The sequence below is a fragment of the Staurois parvus genome, unplaced genomic scaffold, assembly GCF_062004578.1.
Source record: "Staurois parvus isolate SC_StPar_1 unplaced genomic scaffold, SC_StPar_1.0 ptg000437l, whole genome shotgun sequence".
Lineage (NCBI taxonomy): Eukaryota > Metazoa > Chordata > Amphibia > Anura > Ranidae > Staurois > Staurois parvus.
Window position 1 is genome coordinate 4,533,732 of NW_028318233.1, and position 24,147 is coordinate 4,557,878.

The 24,147-nt window shown below is 39.4% G+C and overlaps 1 protein-coding gene across 1 annotated transcript in view; it reads left to right on the forward strand.

The window, feature by feature from the left end:
- Positions 1-24,147, forward strand: part of PLCE1 (phospholipase C epsilon 1) — a 596,448-nt gene that overhangs the window by 509,055 nt on the left and 63,246 nt on the right. The window contains exons 26-28 of the mRNA XM_089687781.1: positions 8,138-8,301; positions 9,651-9,912; positions 10,987-11,105. Coding sequence (XP_089543907.1) covers positions 8,138-8,301; positions 9,651-9,912; positions 10,987-11,105 — 545 coding nt within the window. The remainder of the gene's footprint in view (positions 1-8,137; positions 8,302-9,650; positions 9,913-10,986; positions 11,106-24,147) is intronic.

Here is a 24,147-nt window from a genome sequence, read left to right on the forward strand (position 1 = left end):
AATCTTGGTTCCAGACCAACAAGATTGACAATATGGAGTGGCCAGCCCAATCCCCAGATCTTAATCCAATAGAAAACTTGTGGGGTGACATCAAAAATGCAGTTTCTGAGGCAAAACCAAGAAATAGAGAAGAACTGTGGAATGTAGTCCAATCATCCTGGGCTGGAATACCTGTTCACAAGTGCCAGAAGTTGGTTGACTCCATGCAACACAGATGTACAGCAGTTCTCAGAAACAGTGCTTATACAACTAAATATTAATTAAGTGATTCAAAGGAAAGCAAAATCTTCAAACATTTTTCAGTTTATATAGTGAATGTTTGAGTTTGTAAAGAAGAATACAAACACTGCTATTTTTTTGAACAGTCTAATATTCACTTTTCTTCAATTTTTTTAGAGGAACAACACAAATTTGATATATTTTTCTTCATGTTTTGATTTGGAATAGAATGTGTAGTGTTCCCATTGCACTTGTGTGTATGGAAATAAAAGCTATTAGAAGGATTTTGAGCTTTATTCACTTTTCTCAACACACTGCTACTATTTTGAACACAACTGTATATAAAATTGTATTATATTCAACTTTTTAATTAATATCATGAATTCAAATGAATATGAATTTATTTTCAGCACCTTTCGGCCAATAGGCTGCTTTCACACTGAGAAGTTATTGCAGCACTTTTGCGTTAAAAAAAAAAAAAAAGGGTATAAGAAAAGCTCAAGAAAAATGCTTCCCCTAAATTCCATGTATATCCATTGCGCTTTCCTTGCAGTGTTAAATATCCTGCTTGCCGTATTTTTGGTGCATAAAAAAAAAGTACCTCCCCATTGAGGCCTGGTTCACACAGAAAATGGTTTTGCAGAAATGCACTACAGTCCATTCAACATGGTTTACTATGGGCACGTTCACATCTATGCTTTTTTGAGCTACTGCATTTTTGGAAAGGGTCAGGGACTTTTTTAAATGCAAAACTTAGCATTTTTGGTTCAATAGATTTCAAGGAGATGCTGCAGAAAATGCGTGCATTTGTTCATGTATTTACCATGGTTTGTTTTTGCGTATTTAATCTACCCAGCAACAAGTTTACAAAAAAAGAAACATATAATGCAAAACACATAAACACACACAAGCAAAAACGCAACATACATTGCAAACAGACAAAACACAAACTGCAATGATGTGAACCAGGCCTGAAATGCATTGAAAACGCATCAAAAACTCACACGTGATGCGTTTTGCATTTTCAACTGCCCAGCAACAAGCTGGTCAAAAAAAAAAATACATTCAGAAGATGCAAAACGCATCAAAAAAGCGTGTGCAAAAACGCAAATCGCACTGCAAAAAGCACTGCAAAATGAACAATATGCAAACTGCATTGGTGTGAACCAGGCCTGAAATGCATTAAAAACGCAAAAAAAAAAGTTTACGTGTTGTATTTTTGATGCGTTTTGCATTTCCAATCTGCCCAGTAACAAGTTGGCCAAAAGAAAAACATTCAAAAACGTGTAAAAACATTAAACACGTGTGTACAAAAAGACACTGCAAAATGGACAAAATGCGAACTGCATTGCTGTGAACCAGGCCTCAAATGTATTGAAACTGCAGCAAAAACTCATCGAAAATGCTGCATTTTTGCTTTTTTAATCTGCCTAGCAAAAAGTTGGCCAAAAAAACAAAAAACGCATCAAAAACATGCATGCAAGAATCGCACTGTAAAATGGATAAAATGCATTGGTGTGAACTAGGCCTGAAATGCACTGAAAACCCATCAAAAACGCACGTGTTTTTTTTTTTTAGTCCCATAACCTATGAAAAATGCACCCTAAACATGGCAAAATCACAAGTAATATTGCTGCAAATTTGTGCGTTTTCAGCAGCCAAATACCGATAATACTATTTTCAGCTGATACATTTCAGCCACCGATATATCAATGCATCCCTAATTCTGGCCATTGCTAAAACGCTAAACTCGCCTAGCATTAATGCGTGTTTAGACGCAATTACATGCGTCAAGTGTTTTTTTATGCCAAAACGCTGCTGCTGACAGATGTGCTTGCAGGTTTTTTTTTCCTGCCTGTAAATGCGTATGTGTGCATGGACACAAAGGCTAACATTCAGGGTCATTTAGAGGCAAAAAAAATGCCAAAAGCCCCTACCAGACTAAAATAGATGGAAAATAGTGGGGTGTAAGAGTACAGAAAAATTATTTGTTTCAGTCTCTTAAAGTGGAATTTTAACCATAACAACATGATAAAAAAAATGTTTTTTTTAGCAAGGAACATACATTTCACATGAATAATTATGCCATCAAAATTAATGTGTGATGTAAATTGCCTGCAGCATTGTTCCTGTCCTTTCTTGCTGGAGGCTGCCCTTTTGCTGAAGCCCAGAGCCCCTGAGCAGCAGTATTACAGGATTATAGAGCAGCTAAGCATGTGCAGAGTAGACCACAACAGTGTATTACAGGATTATAATGGTATAGACACTTATTTTTAATGTTTTACATGGCTATACCTGCAAAAGGAGCCAGTCTGAAGTGGTCAGGACTTAATTTTCTGACTAAAGTTCCACTTTAAATAAACTGTCGTCTCTGTGGAAATTGATCTTTCAGCAGTACCATGATTCCAGCTGCTAGCCTGGAACAAATCTTCCTGTATGAGAAAGTAATACTCAGTTCCAGTGTCCAAAACTGATGGAGTCTTCATGTGCCCCAAAGACTTTACCACTATCATATTCATTGTAGCTGACATCAGGTGCACCCAGTGGGACTTGCAACACGAGGAATTTTCCAGCACAGCATAATAAATGGAGCACAGCCCATTTTCGCAAGAAATTAAAGAAGCATTCTGATAACCGGATGTAAATAATACATGTATTTATAGTATTCATTATATTAAATCCTTTTGGGTTTTTTTTTCTCTATGTCCTTTTTCTCTCAGCCTTCCAGGCCACACTGTTTGGCAATACCTATAGTGACAGAGGTTGGTACAAACAACAACACTGCCAAAAGTAATTACAAAAGTAATTTTTTATTCACACAGTTCAAATCTTGAAAAATAAATAATAATGTTGCTGCAACTGTTCTAACACCCTGAACAGTTTGTAGCTTGTTCTAATGTCTGTCATTATAAGCTTTACTGCGTAGTTTGGTCTGCATGTTAGTGCAGAAAAAGTATAAGGCAAGACATGTACAATAAGAATCAATATATGGAATACTACCCCTACAAGTATTAACCCCATACTGTTAATAGAATAGAATATTTTTTTTTTTATAGTGGACCTTTAAAGCTGCTATTTCTTGTTTTATAAAATACAACCATGGCCAAAAGTTTTGAGAATGTCACATATATTTTCACAAAGTCTTCTGCTTCAGTGTTTTTTAAATCTTTTTGTCAGATGTTACTATGGTATACTGAAGTATAATTACAAGCATTTCATAAGTCTCAAAGGCTTTAATTGACATTTACATTAAGTTTATGCAGAGTAGATATTTGCAGTGTTGGTCCTTCTTTTTCAAGGACCTCTGCAATTCGCCCCAGCATGCTGTCAATCAACTTCTGTGCCACATCATGACTGATGGCAGCCCATTCTTGCATAATAAATGTTTGGAGTTTGTCAGAATTTGTGGGGGGTTTTTTTGTTCACCAGCCTCTGAAGGATATACCACAAGTTCTCAATGGGATTAAGGTCTGGGGAGTTTCCTGGCCATGGACTCAAAATTTCGATGTTTTGTTCCCCAAGCCACTTAGTTATCACTTTTGCCTTATGACAAGGTGCTGGAAAAGGCATTGTTCATCACCAAACTATTCTTGGCTGATTGCTCTTGTACCATTCTTTATTCATGGCTATGTTCTTAGGCAAAATTGTGAGTGAGCCCACTCCCTTGGCTGAGAAGCAACCCTACACATGAATGGTCTCAGGTAGCTTTATTGTTGGCATGACAAGACTCATGGTAGCGCTCACCTTTTCTTCTCCAGACTAGGTTTTTTCCGGATGCCCCAAACAATCAGGGGATTCATCAGAGAAAATGACTTTACCCCAGTCCTCAGCAATCCAATCTCTGTACCTTTTGCAGAATATCAGTCTGTCCCTGAAGTTTTTTCCTGGAGAGAATTGGCTTCTTTGCTGCTCTTCTTGACACCAGGCCATCCTCCAAAGGTTTTGCAGATGCACTCACCCCTGCCAGCTGCCATTCCTGAGCAAGCTCTGCACAACTGAATCAACTTTAGGAGAGATGGTCCTGGTGCTTGCTGGACTTTCTTGGGCACCCTGAAGCTGTCTTCACAACAATTGAACCTTTCAACTTGAAGTTCATGATGATCTGATAAATGGTTGATTTAGGTGCAATCCTAATAGCCGCAATATCCTTGCCTCTGAACCCCTTTTTATGCAAAGCAATGATGGCTGCATGTGTTTCCTTGCAGGTAACCATGGTTAGCAGAGGGAGAACAATGATTTCAAGCACCACCCTTCTTTTAAAACTCCCAAAGTGATATTCTAACTCAGCATGACAGAATGATTGGCAGCCTTGTCCTTGTCAACACTGCACTTGTGTTAACGAGAGAATCACTGACATGTCATCGGCAAGTCCTTTTGTGTCAGGGCTGAAATGCAGTGGAAACGTTTTTGTTTGGGATTAATTTCATTATCGAGGCAAAGAGGGACTTTGCAATTGATTGCAATTCATCTGATCACTCTTCATAACATTCTAGAGTATATGCAAATTGCCACCATAAAAACTGAGTCGGCAGACTTTGTGAAAATTAATATTTGTGTCATTCTCAAAACGTTTGGCCAAGGCTGCACTTGGAGACCCTGCCTCTTTGCTCATTCAGGGCACAGTAATGAGATTTTTTTAAAGTCTATCCCAACGCAACTATACTCACATTGCTGCTGACCAAAATACCAGTTACCCAGATTCTGGGTAAAGTGGAGCATGTGACCTCCTATGATGCATTGATTCAGCCTGGTGGCCAGTAGTTAGGGACACTCTCATATAATTGTGACATCATTGCATGCACTGGGTATTTTGTGGTGGTTGTGACACTGGAAGGAGCTGGGTGGTATACAGTATGTGAAGGTGGTTAATAAGTGCTTGAAAAACACCCTGTCACTTTGCTCTAAATGGGCAAGGTGACAGTGTCTCTTTATTTTTAAGGATTATATACACTAACAGAACATTTAAAAAAAAATTTAATAAAGGATAACTGTACTTAACCTATCTTAAATGTGCAGTGTTGCAGTATGCAGCCAATATCATTTCAAACTGTAAGTAAAACAACATGAAATATATATTTTTAAAAAGATAGCATCAAAACAGTTTTGAGCACATGCAGATTTATTTACTCAGTTATGCAACTTACTATAAATATTGCTGTCAGTACTAAGTGGTTATAATTCCAAACTAAAGCTAGACTAGATGATAAAGTATTTTTTCCATATAGAACTACAGACTTGATGAAAGGAAATTGAAAATGCTGTACATAGAATCCTGTAAAGTTCAACTGGCATGCTTTTAAAGTACACTGCTTTAGAAAATAAAAGAAAGCATCTGATTTGTTGATGAAATTGAACCCCACCTGCTTTAAACATCTCTCTTCCCCACTGTTAATACGCCAGATTAAAACAGAATTCCCCCTTTAAATGGCCTCCACATTCCCTTATCTAGGGATTCAACTACCCAGAACAATTTCTCAAACTGTCAATTTCTCTCTCAATTTTTCACCTCTCCTTAAGAAAATCAGGCAAGATTTTTGTCTCGGGCAACTGTCCCCTTGCTAAGTAGGTATAATATTATTTAAAAAAAATGTCCTGCCACGACTCTTCCATATTGATCCCCAGTTGCATTTCAGGACTCTCCAGTCTGTTATCATCAACTTCATCTGAGCTAACAAATCACCCAGACTAAAACATACTGTCCTACAACATTCTAAAGCTGAATGGGGGATTATCCTTACCAGACGTCAAGGTACATTACATTGTCACCCGCCTAAGCAGAATCATAGACTGGTGTAGACATTTAGATCATCGTAGCACTGGATCATTCCAGAGTGTCGTTCTACCTTAATGCCCACCTAGCCAAGTCTTTTTTTTTTTTTTTTTTTTTTACAAAAAACACCTGATTCCTATCCCATCCCTTCATTGTTGCCCCCAATAGGAAATACCACTTTCTAGCCAGGCATTCACGATCCTCTGCTTATAACACTGCAAGAGGCAGGTATGTACAGAGTTCACCAATGCGGCAAAACTTACCTCCATGAAACCATGGAGGCAGAGGCAGCTTTTACATTTCTTATCAGATTTTTCAACAGTCATATCTAAGCACCTCCTGACCCCTTTCAAATGGGAATACTCTAAAGTTGGCCCAGACATACACACTCCCATCACACATTTACAAGCTTCTTTAACAGAAGGACCATACCATACCCACCCACCCCCTTTTCTAGAATTCTCTGAAAACTATCTTAGTTTAACTCTCACCCCAACAGACAAATTATAGCTGTTATCTCTATCCTTTGAATTTTCTATCAGTAAGAAATAACAGGTGTCCAGATATAAGATGTGTCAGGAACCATGAACCAGACAGAGACAGAAAGTGCAGTTAAAATCACACCTTTATTGAAATAGCAAATATAACATAGATCAGGAACGTAGTCAAAACAGAAGCCAGGGCTTGGATACCAGATGTCAGGGATATCAGATGAGCCTGAGTAAGGAAACCAGAAGTCAGTGTAGTCAGGAACCAAAAATCATGAACAGGAATTGAAAGATAAGTCAGGCAGACTGAGTTGTAGGCAGGAACACCCTGGAGATCATAGACCATGCAAGGGCAAGGAGGAAATGAGCTAAGCTGCTAAAATAGCAGTAAGAGCTGAATGTAGCCTGGACTAATGAGGCAGGTAATGGTATCCAGGTGAGTCACTGTGGAGACAATGAGTAGCTGCTAATTAACTGACAGCAGAGCAGCTTCTGAGCACTGAAAGAAAAGAGCTATTGTTAAGCAGCAGAAGCCCAGCACTGACAAGATGCCACTTAACACGCCTCATCACTGCTGGAGATGCAGGAATTCTATTGGTGACATGTCCCTCATTTTCTGATCCTGCACAAAGCTTGACTGTTCGTGCAATCACTCAGAATTCATGGACCCAGTGCCCAAATCTCCTGGTTTCTTACCAGTGCAGTACAATACCATACCACTCAGAAGCTACAAAAAGTGTCTTGATCCAAATACTGAATGCAGCACATGCATACATACCAGATCTTTGGAAACAGCCCACCCTGCCTGCAGTAAGGCAATGGTTCAACAGAATAAAAGATATTATGCCTGTGGAAGACCTCACCAGCTCCCTTAAGGAAACTACCATTAAATTCTGCAATACCTGGTTTTATTGGCTTGAATACCAAGCTACAGATGAATAGAAACCCTTTACTCAATTTGATTAAGCCCTTAACCTCCCCAGCCCCCTTTTTCTCCTCACCCCTGGATCGGTCTAATGGGAAGGGCTTTTGGAGATCCTTCCAGCTTCTGTCTCCTAAAGTTTATGCTACGTTACATTCCCCTTATTTTCTCTTAACCTCACTTGCCTTCCCTTCTATTTATATTATAAAACTTACCACACCTCTTTAGGATTTGCTGCATAATGCTAAATTACATTGTTACATGTGTGCAGGGTTTACCTAACTGTAAACCTGTTACAGTATCGTCAAATGCATATTTTTATAACAAAGCTTATTTGTATGATAACTCTTTCTGGTGACAAATTAAATAATTTATTTTAAAAAATGGAGCCCCACCTAGTTGTATTTTATTAGCTCGGAATAGGAATTTATCCTCTACAAGGTGCTTAATGCTGTCTGTGTCAGCATTCAGGAGACTTGAGTGAGGGAAAATCTCACCAGTGGGGACCTAATTGCTGTTAGACATATAACTTTAGATCATGACTGCAAGTCTCAACAACCATGCTGCTAGATAAACGTAAATACAATTGACAATATTTTATATGATTGATGAATTTATTATATTGAAGGTTTTTTTTTTGTTTTTTTTACTGATTTTATAAACTGCTTGCCAACAGTATTATCAAGATCATAGGCAAATATCTCTCTCTCTCTCTCTCTCTCTCTCTCTCATTTTCAGATCTCCCTATGCATTTGAATGCTGCCATGTTTGAATCAAATGGCGGTTGTGGATATGTGGTAAAGCCACCTGTGCTATGGGATAAGGGATGTCCAATGTACCAGCTATTTTCCCCCTTGGACCGAGATTTAGAGAGCATGGAACCAGCAATATATTCCTTGTCTGTAAGAAAAAGAACAATTTTTTAAAGTTATATACAAAAGTATGTGAAAAGTATTTGACACCAGTATTCCACTGCTGAAATTGTTGCTGTGCTCCTGTAGTACAACACATCTCTACCTAAAAACTCCATATTCTAAACACTTCACACACAGCTTAGTCTACAGAAATCACTACTATAAACTACTTTAATGTATGAAGCTAATCCATACATTGCTTAGAATAAGAATATATGTAGGCAAGCAATGTCATTTGATTTTACACTGCATGAATCTATCAACCACCTTGCTAGCCAAAACTCTTTCTTTTAGTTTTTAATACTGTAGATAACAGAACCACAATTTTATTTTTATTGCTGTTTTTTGCCCTTGCTGTGTGATCACGGTCATGAGGCTAGAGAAGAAACACCCCCGAGAGGACATAGATAACAACATAATTCCTGCCCCTGTGAGGTTTGTGTCCATGTTGGGGCAGTGCTCTCTGCTCCCTGCATAGTCATTTGCACAGCACGTGAGAGGATATCTCCCCAAAGGGAATGTTGTCTGTGCTTTAAAAATATGTATGCATTTTATAATTCTATACTTATTCACCACTTAATGAAGTGAATTTTTCCCAAACTAAATGGCTTTACATTAAAAGCCTTCATAGGCCTCAAAACCCATATTTTTTTCCATTGTTTTTCTTGGGAATGGAATAGGATCATATAAAAACAAAACCATGTTGTCTGGACAGAGATAAGCTTTTACTGAGCTTGAGACCTAGGGTTTGATTTCTTCCACTTAAAGTGTAAAAGTATAACTAAAGACAAAACAGTTTTTAAGTTTCAGTTAGAGTGGAGATGGATTAGAACATCTATCAGCTTTTTATCGTTGGTGTCCTGTTAACTATTAACACACAGAGTAAAAGAAAGTCCCCAAATTTGAGTTGTCACAAGAAAAGCAAAAGAATGGAAATCTTTCAATGTGGATACTAGTTCTGTTGACACTGATGATAAACAGGGATTTCATTATTTTCTTAAACTTCCTGTTTTGGCTATGGGCCAGGAAGTGAAGGGAAATCTCCCAAATTGGACACCTATGGCAACAAAATACTGACATGGGTTATAACCCTCCCCTACTCTATCCACAATTCAGAAAAAAAAATCCACTTTAATAGGTCCTTTCATAAAGTGGAATAGTAAATTATATTTCTTTAAAGCAAAATCAAATTTTTAAATCAAATTATAATGAATTACATGGTAAGTATAAAATATGGATCTGTGACCAAGCTTCACAAATCATTGTAGAGAGACTTACTGTCTAAATGTGAATTACCTTCAGTGAACTTCAAATCTAAAAGTGTTCTTGTCTTTCAGATTGTCTCAGGACAAAATGTCTGTCCAAGCAACAGTACAGGAAGTCCTTGTATCGAGATTGATGTGCTTGGTATGCCTGTAGACAGTTGTCATTTTCGAACTAAACCCATCCATCGCAATACTTTAAACCCTATGTGGAATGAACAGTTTATGTTCCGTGTTTACTTTGAAGATCTTGTGTTTTTGCGATTTGCTATAGTTGAGAATAACAGCTCTGCTGTAACTGCCCAGAGAATTATTCCTCTTAAAGTCCTAAAAAGAGGTAATTTCTTTATTATGATCATTTATTTATAACACAGCTTTGCTTCTATACAAGAGAACTGACAGGAGGGGAAGTATCAATATTCTTACAAAATAATAAATTACAAGCAATTGAAGCTTCTTTTTTTATTGTGAGCAGTACCTACACCAAAGTTTGCCCTTCACATCTGACTACATGGTCCTTGTTGGAGACCAATTTTACTTCTGTTACAGATTATACAAAAAAGAAAACTGCATATGTGCTCAAAAGCAATACAAACTAAAGCTGTAAACACAGATGGGTGATATCAATCCCAAGTGAACCACATAATAATTATGTGTTGTGCTATAAATCAATTTTGTGAAACACAGGTAATATAGAACATCACACTCCTGTAAAAAAATAATCCACTAAATCAAAACTGAATAAATAGATTTGCAGTGCAAAAAATAATTAAGTAGAAAAAAACCTCTCATAATGATGTTATAAAGATAATTCCAAAGGTCCCACAGGAGAAAAAAATCTATTGTGTGGAAAAGATTTTTTTGTCATCCAGGAAAAGTGCTCAGCAACTCCAACCATCACCAGAGATTGTCAACAGATATACACTTACCAAATGTGACTGACCCCCTAATCAAAGAGTGGTCATAAACAGCTCACTCCCTAATCATCTAATTGATTTATAGCACAACATGCCATTATTAATATATACGTCTGTTACAGGTCTGAAATGTCATGACATATATTCTGCTTCCAAGCAAGAAAAAGCTGATCCACAGATATGCTTTGCCTGGAGTTCTCATTTTAACCCAACATTATACCTGCCACCAGAATTCTCAAATTCACAAACAGTGTGTGAAAATTCTTTTACAGCCAAGAAATAATTGCTGTGTTTACTAAAGGATGTGCTAAGGTTGTTTTTTTATTTTATAATGATAATAGCCATAGAAGGCCAATCTTTATCCAGTCTCTATAATCAAAGATTAATGTGTGTTTTTTTTTTACTTGACTGGCTTGTAGAAACAGTCCACATCCTCTTTTATAGTAATTATTTTTGTAAATGTATTTTTGTCTTTACATTGCATGTGACTGAAGGATACAGACACTTGCAGCTTCGTAATCTACACAATGAGACATTGGAAATCTCTACTTTATTTATTAACAGCAGGAGAATGGAAGAAATTCCTACTGGAAGTGCTTTGCCTGCCTCATTGGTAAGTGATCCTGAATATTTACACAGGATAACTGAAATACACAGTTGTTAAGTAAAAAAATGTTTTCTTTGCCATGTTTTTGGTAAATATTAACTATTGAAGCTAAACTCAGTAAAAATTATAAATATAAAGTAGGTAAGAGAGCACATACTTGAATTGGTGTTTGGTTGTGATTTTAACATTAGTAATTTAGTTGCAAAAATATTATCTGAAATGGTAGTCAATCCTGTTTTCTGTGAGCTTTGGAGTTTTATATTGTAAATATAAAAAAAATATATGTATATATATATATATATATATATATATATATATATAAAAATAATATATATAATGCTACCCCTTATTCAGTACAGTGCTAAACCAACAATATTAAGGGGTACCCTTATATATATTATTTTTAAGAGTTTTTATATACAGCTGCTATTTTTTGTATAGCTTTTTCAAGCTGTAGTTTTCACTTTTAACCGTGGAGTGGGGATATATTTGGATAGATCAAATTAGCTTTAAGCCAACCTCCATCCATCATTTTGCACGATCACCATTCCTCATGGGTCTAAGATGATTTACTTACAGATTCATGCTCTTTCATCTGATTTACTAAGAGAGCAGGGGCAATGATACGGTTATTAAATCCCAAACTCCTGAATTGTCACAAAATTTAAAGTAAGCTTTTTGCAAACTTAGGTAATCAAACTTAATATATGTTTAAAGTGCAAAAGTAAAAGATACATTCAGTGGTTGCTTAAGTAGATTTGGTTCATATATCTTTTCGAAAAAGTGAGTCAAAAATATTTGGTGATTTTTGCTGCGTATAGAAAATGTTGCATGGAGTAGAGATAACACACTGGGAACATGGTGTGGTGGTGACACCTGAAAAAGGGTGCTGTGGGGAAATTGGAAGGAAGACGGTTGATTTAAAGGCACAGAGCACATTGTTTAAATAAGAGGAAACTTTTAATATACAAAAGTGAACTGTAGAAACACTGGAAGGAGAATATTTTGTTTAAAGGCACATAGCACTTTATTGCACAAGTGGACACTTTAATAGTTTTGGAGAAAAGGACACTGAGCACTTTGATTTAGAAACGGTTTATTATGCACTTTTGAAGCACTAGGCACTTTAGATTGTGGTTAAGATTTATTTATTTATTAGTTTAATTTGAGCTTTATGAAATGTACACAGGTTTGCACTATTTATTATAAATTTTTGCTGATAGATTATTTATTATAGCTCTACATATATCAGGTATATATGTGATAGGTGATCTGTTCCTGCGTCTTGTTGTCTGAAATGTTCATGTAGATTCAGTATATTTCCTTTGGCTTTAGTCTACCTAGGTATCAAAAGGAAGTTCTTGTATATTAAATCTAAAAACAACTGAATGTTCCTCAGATACCTAGACTTAAAGCGGAGGTAAACCACAGCCATATATATATATATATATATATATATATATATATATATATATATATATATAAAATCCCCTGCAAGGTAATGTCATAATGTGCTAGTATGCATCGCATACTAGCACATTATGAAGAGCTCACCCTAAAATGAAGCCCTCTTGTGGCGTGCTGTCACCACTGCAGAGGCTTCCATCTTCACCCTTCCTTCTGGGTTCGCAAGCTCCAGCCATGGTGCAGTGCTCTCAAGGAACGGCACAGGTAAGGATCAAAAAGAGAAAATATCTCCTAAACGGTGCACATTTAGGAGATATTAATTTTATCTACAGGTAAGCTTTACTGTAAGCCTACCTGTAAGTAAAAGTGTAAAAAAAAAACGTTTACTATCACTTTAACCACCTCCCGCCCGCCATATAGTAATATGACGGGTGCAAGGTGGTTCTCTTGTTCTGGGAGGATGTCATAAGACATCCTCCCATTCTCACCGCGCATGCGTGGCTCAGGGAGCGTGCAGCGTGGCGATTGGCGGTGCACTGTGTCCCTCGGACACAGCAGATCACCGGTCATGGAAAGAGCCGAAGATGTCGGCTCGGTCATGTGATCAGCTGTGTCCAATCACAGCTGATCACATGTAAACAGGGAAATGCCGGTTATCTGCATTTCTCTCCTCTCGAGCTGTCACGCTGACAGCTCGAGAGGAGAGGAGAGCAGAGCCGGTAATTGGCTTTCCGCGGAGGGGACATGTACACTGATCATCAGGGCGCCCTGACGATCAGTGTAGCCCCAGCAGTGCCACCTGTCAGTGTCCATCAGTGCCTTGTGTCAGTGCTCATCAGTGTCAGTGCCACGTCAATGCCACATATCAGTGCCTACCAGTGCACATCAATGCCACATATCAGTGCCCATCTGAGCTGCCTTTCAGTGTCACCCATCAGTGCCAGTCAGTGCCGCCTATCAGTGCCAGCCAGTGCTGCCTAACAGTTTCAGTCAGTGCCACATATCAGTGCCATGTATCAGTGATGCCTGTCAATGCCCATCAGTGCCACCTACCAGTGCCCATCAGTGCAGCCTATCAGTGCCCATCACTGCAGCCTCATTAGCGCACATCAGTGAGGGAGAAAAATCACTTATTTACAAAATGTTTAACAAAAACTAAGAAAAAACGTTTTTTTTTCAAAATTTTCAGTGGTTTTTGGTTTGTTTAAGAAAAAATAAAAAATCCAGAGGTGATTAAATACCACCAAAATAAAGCTCTATCTGTCACAAAAAAATGATAAAAATGTCATATGGGTACAGTGTTGCATGACCGCGCAATTGTCACTCAAAGTGAGACAGCACTGAAAGCTGGAAATTGGCCTGGGCAGGAAGGCGGTATAAGTGCCCTGTAGGCTTGTGGTTAAAGCCAAAGTTCAACCAAAATAAAAAAACACAAACAATCAGCACAAAGGACATAACTTACAGTCAGTATAATGTGTCCCATGTGTCGATGCCTCTTCTGTCAGGTGAAATCCTTCTCTGTCCTTGCCCTCCCACCACTGCTACCACAATCTTCTGGTGTGGTGGGGGTTAATAGAACTGTGGAAGCTGTCACAGGCTCTCATCAAGAATTCTCAAACTATGCCTTCCCTTTCCTCTCATTCATAGAAGCTGTACTACAACTTCTATGAATGAAACAGGATCTATGAATGTAGGCAGTGGACCTTTTAATCATCCACCCAGTCTCCATTCATAGTCACTGTAGTATGGCTTCTGTGAATGGCAGAACTTGGTGGAAAGGGCAGACATAGTTGGGTACTCTTGATGAGAGCCTGTCACAGCTCCCACAGCTGTAATAACCCCTGCTGCCAGGACCGTCTTTAACTTGGAAAAAGGGGCAGCTGCCCGGGGCCCAGTCATTGTTGTGGAGCCTGAAGCAGCTGCCTCTCCAGCCTCTTGTCTTGGAGGGTCCCGGTCCTGGTGGTGGCTGGAGTAGGTGGAAGGCAAGCATTGAGGGCAGCTAGGATTAAGAGCTTGGGATGTAGAAGACCTCCACCACCTCCCTGACCCCCGGAGAGCAGCAGAGGATGCAGCATCCCTGGAGGTGGCACCTCCCAGAGCACGGACTCCTCCAACCTCCCGGCTCTAACAACAACAGCAAGGGCCGCTTTGAGGACAGGCGCACACAGCCAGAAACCGCAAAGTAGAGGAAGGAGCAGATCAGCCAGAATGAGAACGAACCCTGCCTGCTGCTGGCATAACATATACTGGGCATCACACACATCTACCTGCAGACAGTGACTGAGTCAGGGAAGCACAGGAGGAACTGCAGACAGGGCTTAGAGTCTCTCACTCTCTCATCCTCCCCCTCTCTCACCCCCACCCCTCCCCCCTCTTTCCCCCCCTCTCCCTTTCACCTTTCTCTCACCCCCTTCTCTCTCTCATCTTTCTCTCACCCCTGCCTCTCTCTCATCTTTCTCTCACCCCTGCCTCTCTCTCTCTCACCCCCCCTCTCTCACTCCCCCCTCTCTCACTCTCCCCTCTCACCCCCATCTTTCTTTCACCTCCTGTCTCTCCCCCCTCTCTCTCTCTCACCCCCCCACTCTCCCACCCCCCCCCCCTCCCACCACTTACCTCTCTCTCCCACCCCTCACCTCTCACTCACCTCCACTTCTCTCTCTCTCTCACCCCCCCTTCTTCCAGTCACCCTCCTTCTCCCCCTCTCACCCCCTCACACCCCCCTTCTCCCCCTCTCATCCCCCTTCTCCCCCTCTCATCCCCCTTCTTCCCTTCTCATCCCCCTTCTCCCCCCTCTCACCCCTCTTCTCCTTCTATCTCCTCCCCCCCTCTCTCTCTCACCCCCCTTCTGTCTCTCTCACCTCCCTTCTCTCTCACCCGCCTTTTTCTAATGCCCCCTCGCTATCATTCCCCTTTCTCTTTCCTTCACCCCCCTCTCTCGCTCTCACTCCTTATCTTTCTCTCACTCACCCTCTTTCTCTCCCCCCTCTTTTTCTCCCCCCCTCCCATATAGGCAAGGAGACACTAACTGACAGATGACAGCAAGTGTCACTGATCCCATCCTCACCCAGCACTGCCACTGATCCCATCCCCCCACCAGCACTGACACTCATCCCATCCCCTCCCTCTCCCAGCACTGACACTCATCCCATCCCCCCAAGCACTGCCACTGGTGCCATCCCCACTAACACTGACACTCATTCTACCCCCCCCCCCAAGTATTGCCACTGATCTCATCCCCCCAGCCCTGCCAATCATACCATCCCCCCCCCCCCCATCCCGGCACTGCCACCCATACCATATTGACCTTCCTACCACCACTGCCACTGATCACACTTTACCCAGCTCCAGCAACCAATGGGTGAGTTGTTATGATGTACTATTTGGAAAAAGATAGACCTCTTTATGGACTTTATAGCCACTACAACAATAGTAGATAAAAGTATTACTTTATTAGACAAACATAGACCTAAAATAATACTTACAATTGATAAAATGAAGGTGTACTGTATCCCGGCAAAGATTTAAAAGAGGGTACTCTGGTATTAGTAGATATAATAGCTCGACATGTTTTACGATAATATCACTTCTTCAGGAGTTGCAAGAGGATTTCTAGGAAATGAACATAAGCTGGTAAGCAACATTGTATATTGACAAATATCTGCATTTCAGACTGGTTAGACAAATTGTCGTACCTTAGAGTACAAGCATCTGTACGAGGGCTGTGGAGGGAAGCATTCATCCATCCCATATGGGGCCAGTCAATGAAGGGATCCCCACAAACCAAAGGGGCAAGTGGCACGCTTTTCAAAGCTGCCTAACGTCTTAGAAATGTACAGTTGTTAGACAACATAATAGGGGCCTGCTAGATGGTAAGTACAACTGTAATTATAAGTATTAAACCTCCCCACTGATTGGGATGCGGTAACGTCACTGATTCTGATCCATTTAGGACACATGCAAAAAAGACTAGCAATAGATTAGTATATATGTATATATGTATATAAGTATATGTGTATATGTATATAGTAGATATGAAAAGGTCCCTGCAAAGGACATAAAAGGAAGGATAATTAAACAATATTCAATTTGTAAGGCATATTAACCCCATTAATCCCCCACTACTGGAATGTTAAAGAATGACAACCAATCACAAAATCAATACAAAGGAAGGGAGAGGAATATATATCAAGCCTTGCATACAGTAGAACCAAGGCCTTGGATAATGTAGTAATATTCTTATTAAGATAATCAAGTGGGGTCAATCACATGTCTATCTGTAAAAAAAACATATATATGTAACCCTATAGGTGCAGCTTAATGATAGGCATAGAATCCCCATAAATATCATAGCAGTTAATCATTCCACTATACCTGTTTGCACAGACGGGTGCATTGACCATGAAGGACCCCAGAACTGCCCAATTGCCAAAAACACTACCACCACGTCACATACCGAAACCCAAATTGGCTTGAACATGTGTGGCCCCACCGCCACAGCCTCACGGGCCGCCACCCGCCCTCCTAATTTGAGGGATCCCGACGCAGGATGCCAGCTCCATCACAAGCGGCTCATGACGTCGCTGCTGCAGTAAACTGATTTTGCATTTAGCTGCTATTTATTGTGCGTATTGAGCAGGTGAAGAGCAAAATTGCATGTAGGGGGGAAAAAAATGTTTGCCCAGGGTCCAATCAATATTAAAGATGGCCCTTCCCACTGCTCTGGAAGATTACGGTGGTGGGAGTGGAGCATGGACAGAAAAGGATTTCCCCTAATAGAAGTGGTATCAGCAACACACATCCTACTTACTGTAATTTATATCCGTTGTACTGATTTTTGTGATTTTATTTATTTATTTTTTACCTATTTGGCAGTACTTAGGCTTAAAAGAATGTATTGAGCACTAAATAAAGCACTTGCCTTGCTGCACAGTACGAATAATGGTGTCTGTGCCTTCTTATAGGCTTTGACACTACAGAACCTGTTTCTGTCAACTGCTTACCCAAGAGGGTCCCTAGCACAAGTGCATGGCAATAAAAACATGTTAAGGAAGAAAAAAGAACTGAAGATTCAATCATTTATTGGTACCACATGCCAGTGAAATTATAAAGTACAGTTAATCAGAACTATATGTTGTATATTCTTGAGAACAACATTTTCTAATATGGCTTTGTTTCAAATTCTGGCTGTTATAAAGTACACATTTTACTTTTCTAGGTTTATATGTTACTTTACTAGCTCTGGTGCAGAGTTTCACTGTCAAAATACAGCATGTCTTATGTAAAAAAAAAAAGTGGTTAAAACAAGGATATTTGTTATCCACACCAGCAAACTTGCAGCTTTTGCAAGGTCTATTCAGTTGCTATGTACAATATACTGTAGATGCTTTTCTTAGCTCCTGTATAAATAAGACCAATTTTGTTTCATTTGTGTTTGGAAGTTGTGGTCGCTACCAAAATATCACAATGAGTTTTGTGACTGCCATTTCCATTAATCAGGTTCAGAAGGCTGTAGTGAGAATGAAGAAATGTGTTTAGTTGGTTAGCTATTTGCAAACAGAAAAAAAAAAAATCTTACAAGAAATAATATTTTCTGTCATGACCACTGTTTATAAATGAGGCCATACTTTGAAGTGGTCATGGATAAACTGGGGCTAAGGGGAGGACAGAAAAATATACAAAGTATGTGCTTTCATAGCGCATAGTTTGGGGAATATTTAGGAAAAGTCCAGCTCTTTTTTAAGAGGTGGTTCACACCATAGAAACGCAGTCCGGATGCGTTCCAGATGCATTTCCGCATGTGCGTTTTTGATGCGTTCTCTATGCGTTCTGGTGCATTTTTTAATGCGTTCCAGTCTATTTTTTCCCCTCTCTTTCTTCAATTTAAATAGGGACATGTGCGTTCCAGTGCGTTTTGGTCAGTTCCGGTGTGTTTTTGTTGAGTTTACCTCATTCCAGTACAGTTCTATGCAGGAAAAATGCAGCCTGTTCTACTTTTTTTTTCTGCAACTGGAACTATGACATTGACAACCATATAACCTGCTTTCTGTGCATTTTGGATGCAGAAAAAAAGCACACTGAAACGCATTTAGTGTAAACTGGTTAAAAAAAAGTCAGTCCAGCCAAAAGTATATTTTAGTTTGTTGTAGATGCTGGAGAGAGAAACCAGATGGCGATTTCTTATGTCTCCTGAGGACCCTGTTGGTAAGATACGTGCATATTACAGAACTATCAGAATTCCTTATTGGAATTTACACTGGAAATAAGGGTCAAACCACACATAGGTTACGGCCATGTTACATTAAACTTAAAGGCAAGACAGTCCTGGGAAATGTAGAACTATTCACTACCACCACCACCACCAGCAAGCATGCACCTGTTGAAACCAGCTACAGATGTAAACCTGGTACATCACACACTAAGGTAGCACAGAAATGATTATATAGCAAAGAAATGCAAGCCAGTAATACTTGCGAGAAAACATGTGATGCTGTTTTGTTATTTCTTAATATAGTTTCATGCATGCAACAAATGCATTCATTTGACAGTAATATTGTAAGAATTATTAAAAATCAAGATCGGCAGTTTCAGACTAATATTTAACCCTTTTGCTCCTGGACCAATTGTTTAGCTTTTCACACCCATCCTAATATGCAGATGTTTGTCTTAGAACAGAAACAATTGAGTACTCTCGTTAATCACCTCCAGCACATTTTTGGCTTGAAATTTTACTTAAAACCTGCAAAGCAATACATATTTTCTGAAAGCAGAGGACCTGTAAAATGAAAAGATGGTATTTGCAATTTAACCACTTGCACTTCTGAGGATTTACCCCCCTTAATGACCAGGCCTCTTTTTGCTACTCGGCACTGCAGTAATTCAACTGATAATTGCACGGTCATGCAATGCTGCACCCAAACAAAATTTATGTCCTTTATGTTTTTCACACAAATAGAGCTTTCTTTCAGTGGTATTTGATCACCTGTGCGCTTTTTATTTTTCACGCTATAAACAAAAAAATATATAAAAAATATATAGTAAACTCAAAGTTAGTTGTAAATTTAGGTCAAATTGTGTTCTACTACATGTTTTTGGTAAAAAAAAACCCAGTAAGTGTATATTGATTGCTTTGTGTGAAAGTTATAGCGTCTACAAATTACTGCAATTTACGCCACTTTTTTGCTATACAGCACTGCGCTATTTCAACGGACAATTGCGCGGTCATGCAATACGGTACATAAATGAAATTTATGTCCTTTTTTCACACAAATAGAGCTTTCTTTTGGTGGTACAGTAATACCTCGGTGTAAGAATTTAATTCGTTCTGCAGGACTTTTCTTATAGCATAAAATTCTTAAACCGAAACACTGTTTCCCATAGGAATGCATTGAAAACCAATTAATCTGTTCCGGAGATCAGAAAAAAGTAAACACTAATAAATACCGCATGAGTTATTTAAGTCATGTGGCATTTTAGTGACAACCATATTTCAGCTGTCAGCGGGGTTCCCCACTGACAGCTGAATGTAAAAGAATTGCCGGCAATTAAAAACAAATTTAAAAAACTGCGTAGGGTCCCCCTTCCCATCCATACCAAGCCCTTCGTGTCTGGTATGGATTTTGAGGGGAACTCCCACGCCAAAATTTAAAACAAAATGGCATCGGGGTCCTCCCCAAAATCCATACCAGACCCTTTTCAGAGCATGCAGCCTGGCAGGTCAGGAAAGGGGGGGGGGGCAAACCATGTTTCTTTTTAGTTTCTTAAAAGAAACAACATTTCCGTTAACTTTGGGGAAAGTGACAGCTAATTCTATGCGCTATAGCGAAGAAAAAAAAAAGAGCCAGCAATTGCATTTAAAAATCAGCACTGACATACACTTCGTATTGCGAAAAAAATTCATACAAAATTTGTAAACCGAGGCATTATTTTCAGTGGATTTTCATTTGTAAACTGAAAATTACTTTAACCGAGGCGTTCCTAAACTGAGGTATTACTGTATTTGATCACATGTGCACTTTTTATTTTTGGCGCAAAAATTTTTTTTACAAAATTAAAAAAAAAAAAAACATTTTCTAATTTCAGTCATAAAAAATATCCAAAAATACTAAAATTTCATCATAAATTTAGGCCAAAATGTATTCTGCTACATGTTTTTGGTTAAAAAATCCCAATAAGTGTATATTTATTGCTTTGTGTGAAAGTTATAGCATCTACAAACTATGGTATAGATAATGGAATTTACACAGCTTTTACTTTCTGACTGCTCATCACATTTCTTTAGGTGCTAAAATACCAGGATAGTACAAACACCCTCAAATTACCCCTTTTTTGGAAAATAGACACCCTAAGCTATCTGCTGAAAGGCATATTGAGTCCATGTAAGATTTATTTTTTTTCCACAAGTTTCTGGAAAATGACAAAAATGATTTTTTTTTACACAAAGTTGTCATTTAAATTATTTATTTCTCGCACAAGCCATGGGTATATGTGGAATTACACCCCAAAATACACTCTGCTACCTCTACCGAGTATGGGGATACCACATGTGTGAGACTTTTTGGGAGCCTAGCCACATACAGGAGCCTGAAATCCAATGACCATTTTGAAAGCCTGAAGGTGCGTGATAACCTCATTTCACTTCCTCAATACCTATCACAGTTTCGAAGGCCCTGACATGCCAGGATAGCACCAAACCCCCCCAAATGACCCCTTTCTGGAAAGTAGCCACCCCAAAGAATTTAAAAAGAGGCATGGTGAGTATTTTGCAGATCTTTTTTTATTTCAAAATCTTGTGAGAAAAAAATGAGATTTTTTTTTTCATTTTCCAAAAACTTGTGGTAACAAATGAGATCTGCAAAATACTTACCATGCTTCTTATCAAATTCCTTGGGGTGTCTACTTTCCAAAAAGGGGTCATTTGGGTAGGTTAGGTGCTATCCTGGCATTTCAGGGCCTCCAAAACTGTGATAGGTAGTCTGGAAGTGTAATGAGGAAATAAAGTCCTTTAAAAGCCTGAAGGTGCTTATTGGATTTTGGGGTCCTGTACTTGGCTAGACTGCCAAAAAGTCTCTTACTAGTGGTACCCCCATACTTAGGAGAAGTAGCAGAATGTATTTTGGGGAGTAATTCCACATACACCCATGGCATGTGCTAGCAGTAAATCATTTAAGTGACAATTATGTGTAAAAAAAACCCAAAATTTTGTAATAGTTTGGGGTGTCTACTTTCCAAAAAAGGGGTCGTTTGGGGGGTGGGGGCGTTTTATGCCCAGCATTAGAAGTTTATGCCACAAATCACTCACTCTTCTAACCACCTGAAGATCAAGCCTTTTCTGACACTTTTTGTTCACGTGAACAAAATCAGTATTTTTTGCTAGGAAATTAATTTAAACTCCCAAACATATATTTTTTTAAAGCAGACACCCTAGTGAATAAAATGGTGGGTGCTACAATTTTTTTATGGCACATAGTACTCGTGCAGCGATTTTTCAAAAGCAATTGTTTAAAAAAAAATACACTTTTTTTACTTTTAATGCACAAAAACACAATATATTTGGTAAGATATAAAAGATGATGGTATGCCGAGTAAATAGATACCAAACATGACATGCTTTAAAACTGCGTATGCCCCGTGCAATGGCGACAAAGTGCATACATTTTTAATATCCATAGGCAACACTTTAAAAGCCTTTAAAAGCTACCATTTTAGATGTACAGAGGAGGTCTAGTGTTAGAATTACTGCCCTTGATCTGACGTTCACGGCGATACCTCACATGTATGGTGCAACCGCTGTTTACATACCGGCACAGGGTCAACGCTTGTGCACACAGGTATGTGTGCATGGGAGGGGCAAGTTTTTTTTGTTTTTTTTTTAAGTTTTGATATTTTTTAATTATTTTTACACAGTACCTTTCATTTTTTTAAATCACTTTTAATGCAATCACAGGGAATGCAAATACCCCCTATAACTTCAATGGGCATTGTCATAGATTCTTTTTTGAGAAATCTGCGGTCTATCAGGCTCTAGATATCTCCTCTGCCCTTACATTATCTAATCAAACCAAAATCGGTGCGATTAGATGCTTTCCCAATTTACAAATGGCGCTGTTTATATCCTGTGAAACTGAAATGCTTGTAGCTTCTGAATTCTTAGACTATAGAGATGATTGGCACCACTCTGGTCTCCAATCAGCTCTATGGTTAGCTGGCAGAAACACCAGCTGCATTCTCAGGTTCCCCCAATGGCACGGGACTGCACGAGAAGGCCATGGAAGGCAGCGGGGGAGGGGGGCATCATATCCTGCTGCTTGTAAAAGCAATCCTGCAGCTAATTAGCCACTAGGATTGCTTTTACATGAAAGCCGATCGCCGGCTGAAAAAAACGATACCAGGATGATGCCTACAGCTGTAGGCATCATCCTGGTATAACCATTCAAAGTCCAGTGATGTACCAGTACATTGCTGGTCCCTGTTGGGTGTATATGCTATGTCCTTTTTTTTGTGTATGCAGCCTGTGGACTGAATGAGAAAAAGAGAAGAAATCTCTGCCAGAAACAGTGTGTGGTATGCCCACCATTAGAATATTCCTCCCTGCATCCACCCACTTCTAATGGTGGCCACACATTAGGTCACACTTTGCCACATAGGCCAGTTCCAAGATTGTACAAATGTCTAAATAGTGGCACGCTTGAATAAAAATTGTCCACGTATAAGTGGTACCCCATATGGAAAAAGGATGACACCAAGTCCCAAACTATCTTGCCACTGCTCCCCATGTAGTCTGGGCATCCGGGGGGATCCACGTGACTATCTTTTTTCTCGTAAATCTTAAACTTATAAGTATAGCCTTTGTTCTCTCACAGGTCTTCTACATCTTGACCCCATATCTGGCACGCTTGCTGGGGAGAAATTCTTTGAATGCAAGGCGTCCAGAAAAATTAATCAGGGACTCATCAACGCAGATGTTTTGCTGGGGAGTATAGACATCTGCAAATTTTTGGTTAAGGTGATTTGCGAGGGGCTGAATTTGTGGAGCCAATCAAATTCAGGGTCACCCCGAGGATGACAGAGTGTATTGTCGTTGAAATGCATAAAACACATTATACTCTCATATCTATGCCTGGCCATGGCAGCAGGGAACACGGGATATGATGAATGGGGTCTGCGGACCAATACAACCACAATTCATTTCTTTTAGTAATGCCCATGTTGAGGGTTAGGCCCAAAAAAAATGTAAATTCAGAAACCCTAATGAGTTTCCATGCGCCTGGTCTGGCAAGGTTTGAATTTGGGTTGGCAGCTATAATTTGTTGTGCATATAAATTGCTTTGATCCACAATCCACGCATACAGATATTCTGTGAAAAACAGCTCCAAAAATCAAAGGGAGTAGTTAAATTTGCTATTTCCACCTGAATTCCGGGTTGGGCAGTGAATGGGAGAAGTACGGGTGCTGCAGAATTTGTGGGCTGTCAATCGGGATTTGCAAGCACATCCGAAAGGATACTAGGAGCTCTATGGGCCTGTGTGCGAATTCTTGGTGGCTGCGGGACAATACTTGTGCTTGCCAGCACACCAGCTTGTACTGGACTTATGGGACTCGCCACGTCACCAAGTCATACTGCAGTGCTGGTATTATTACTATA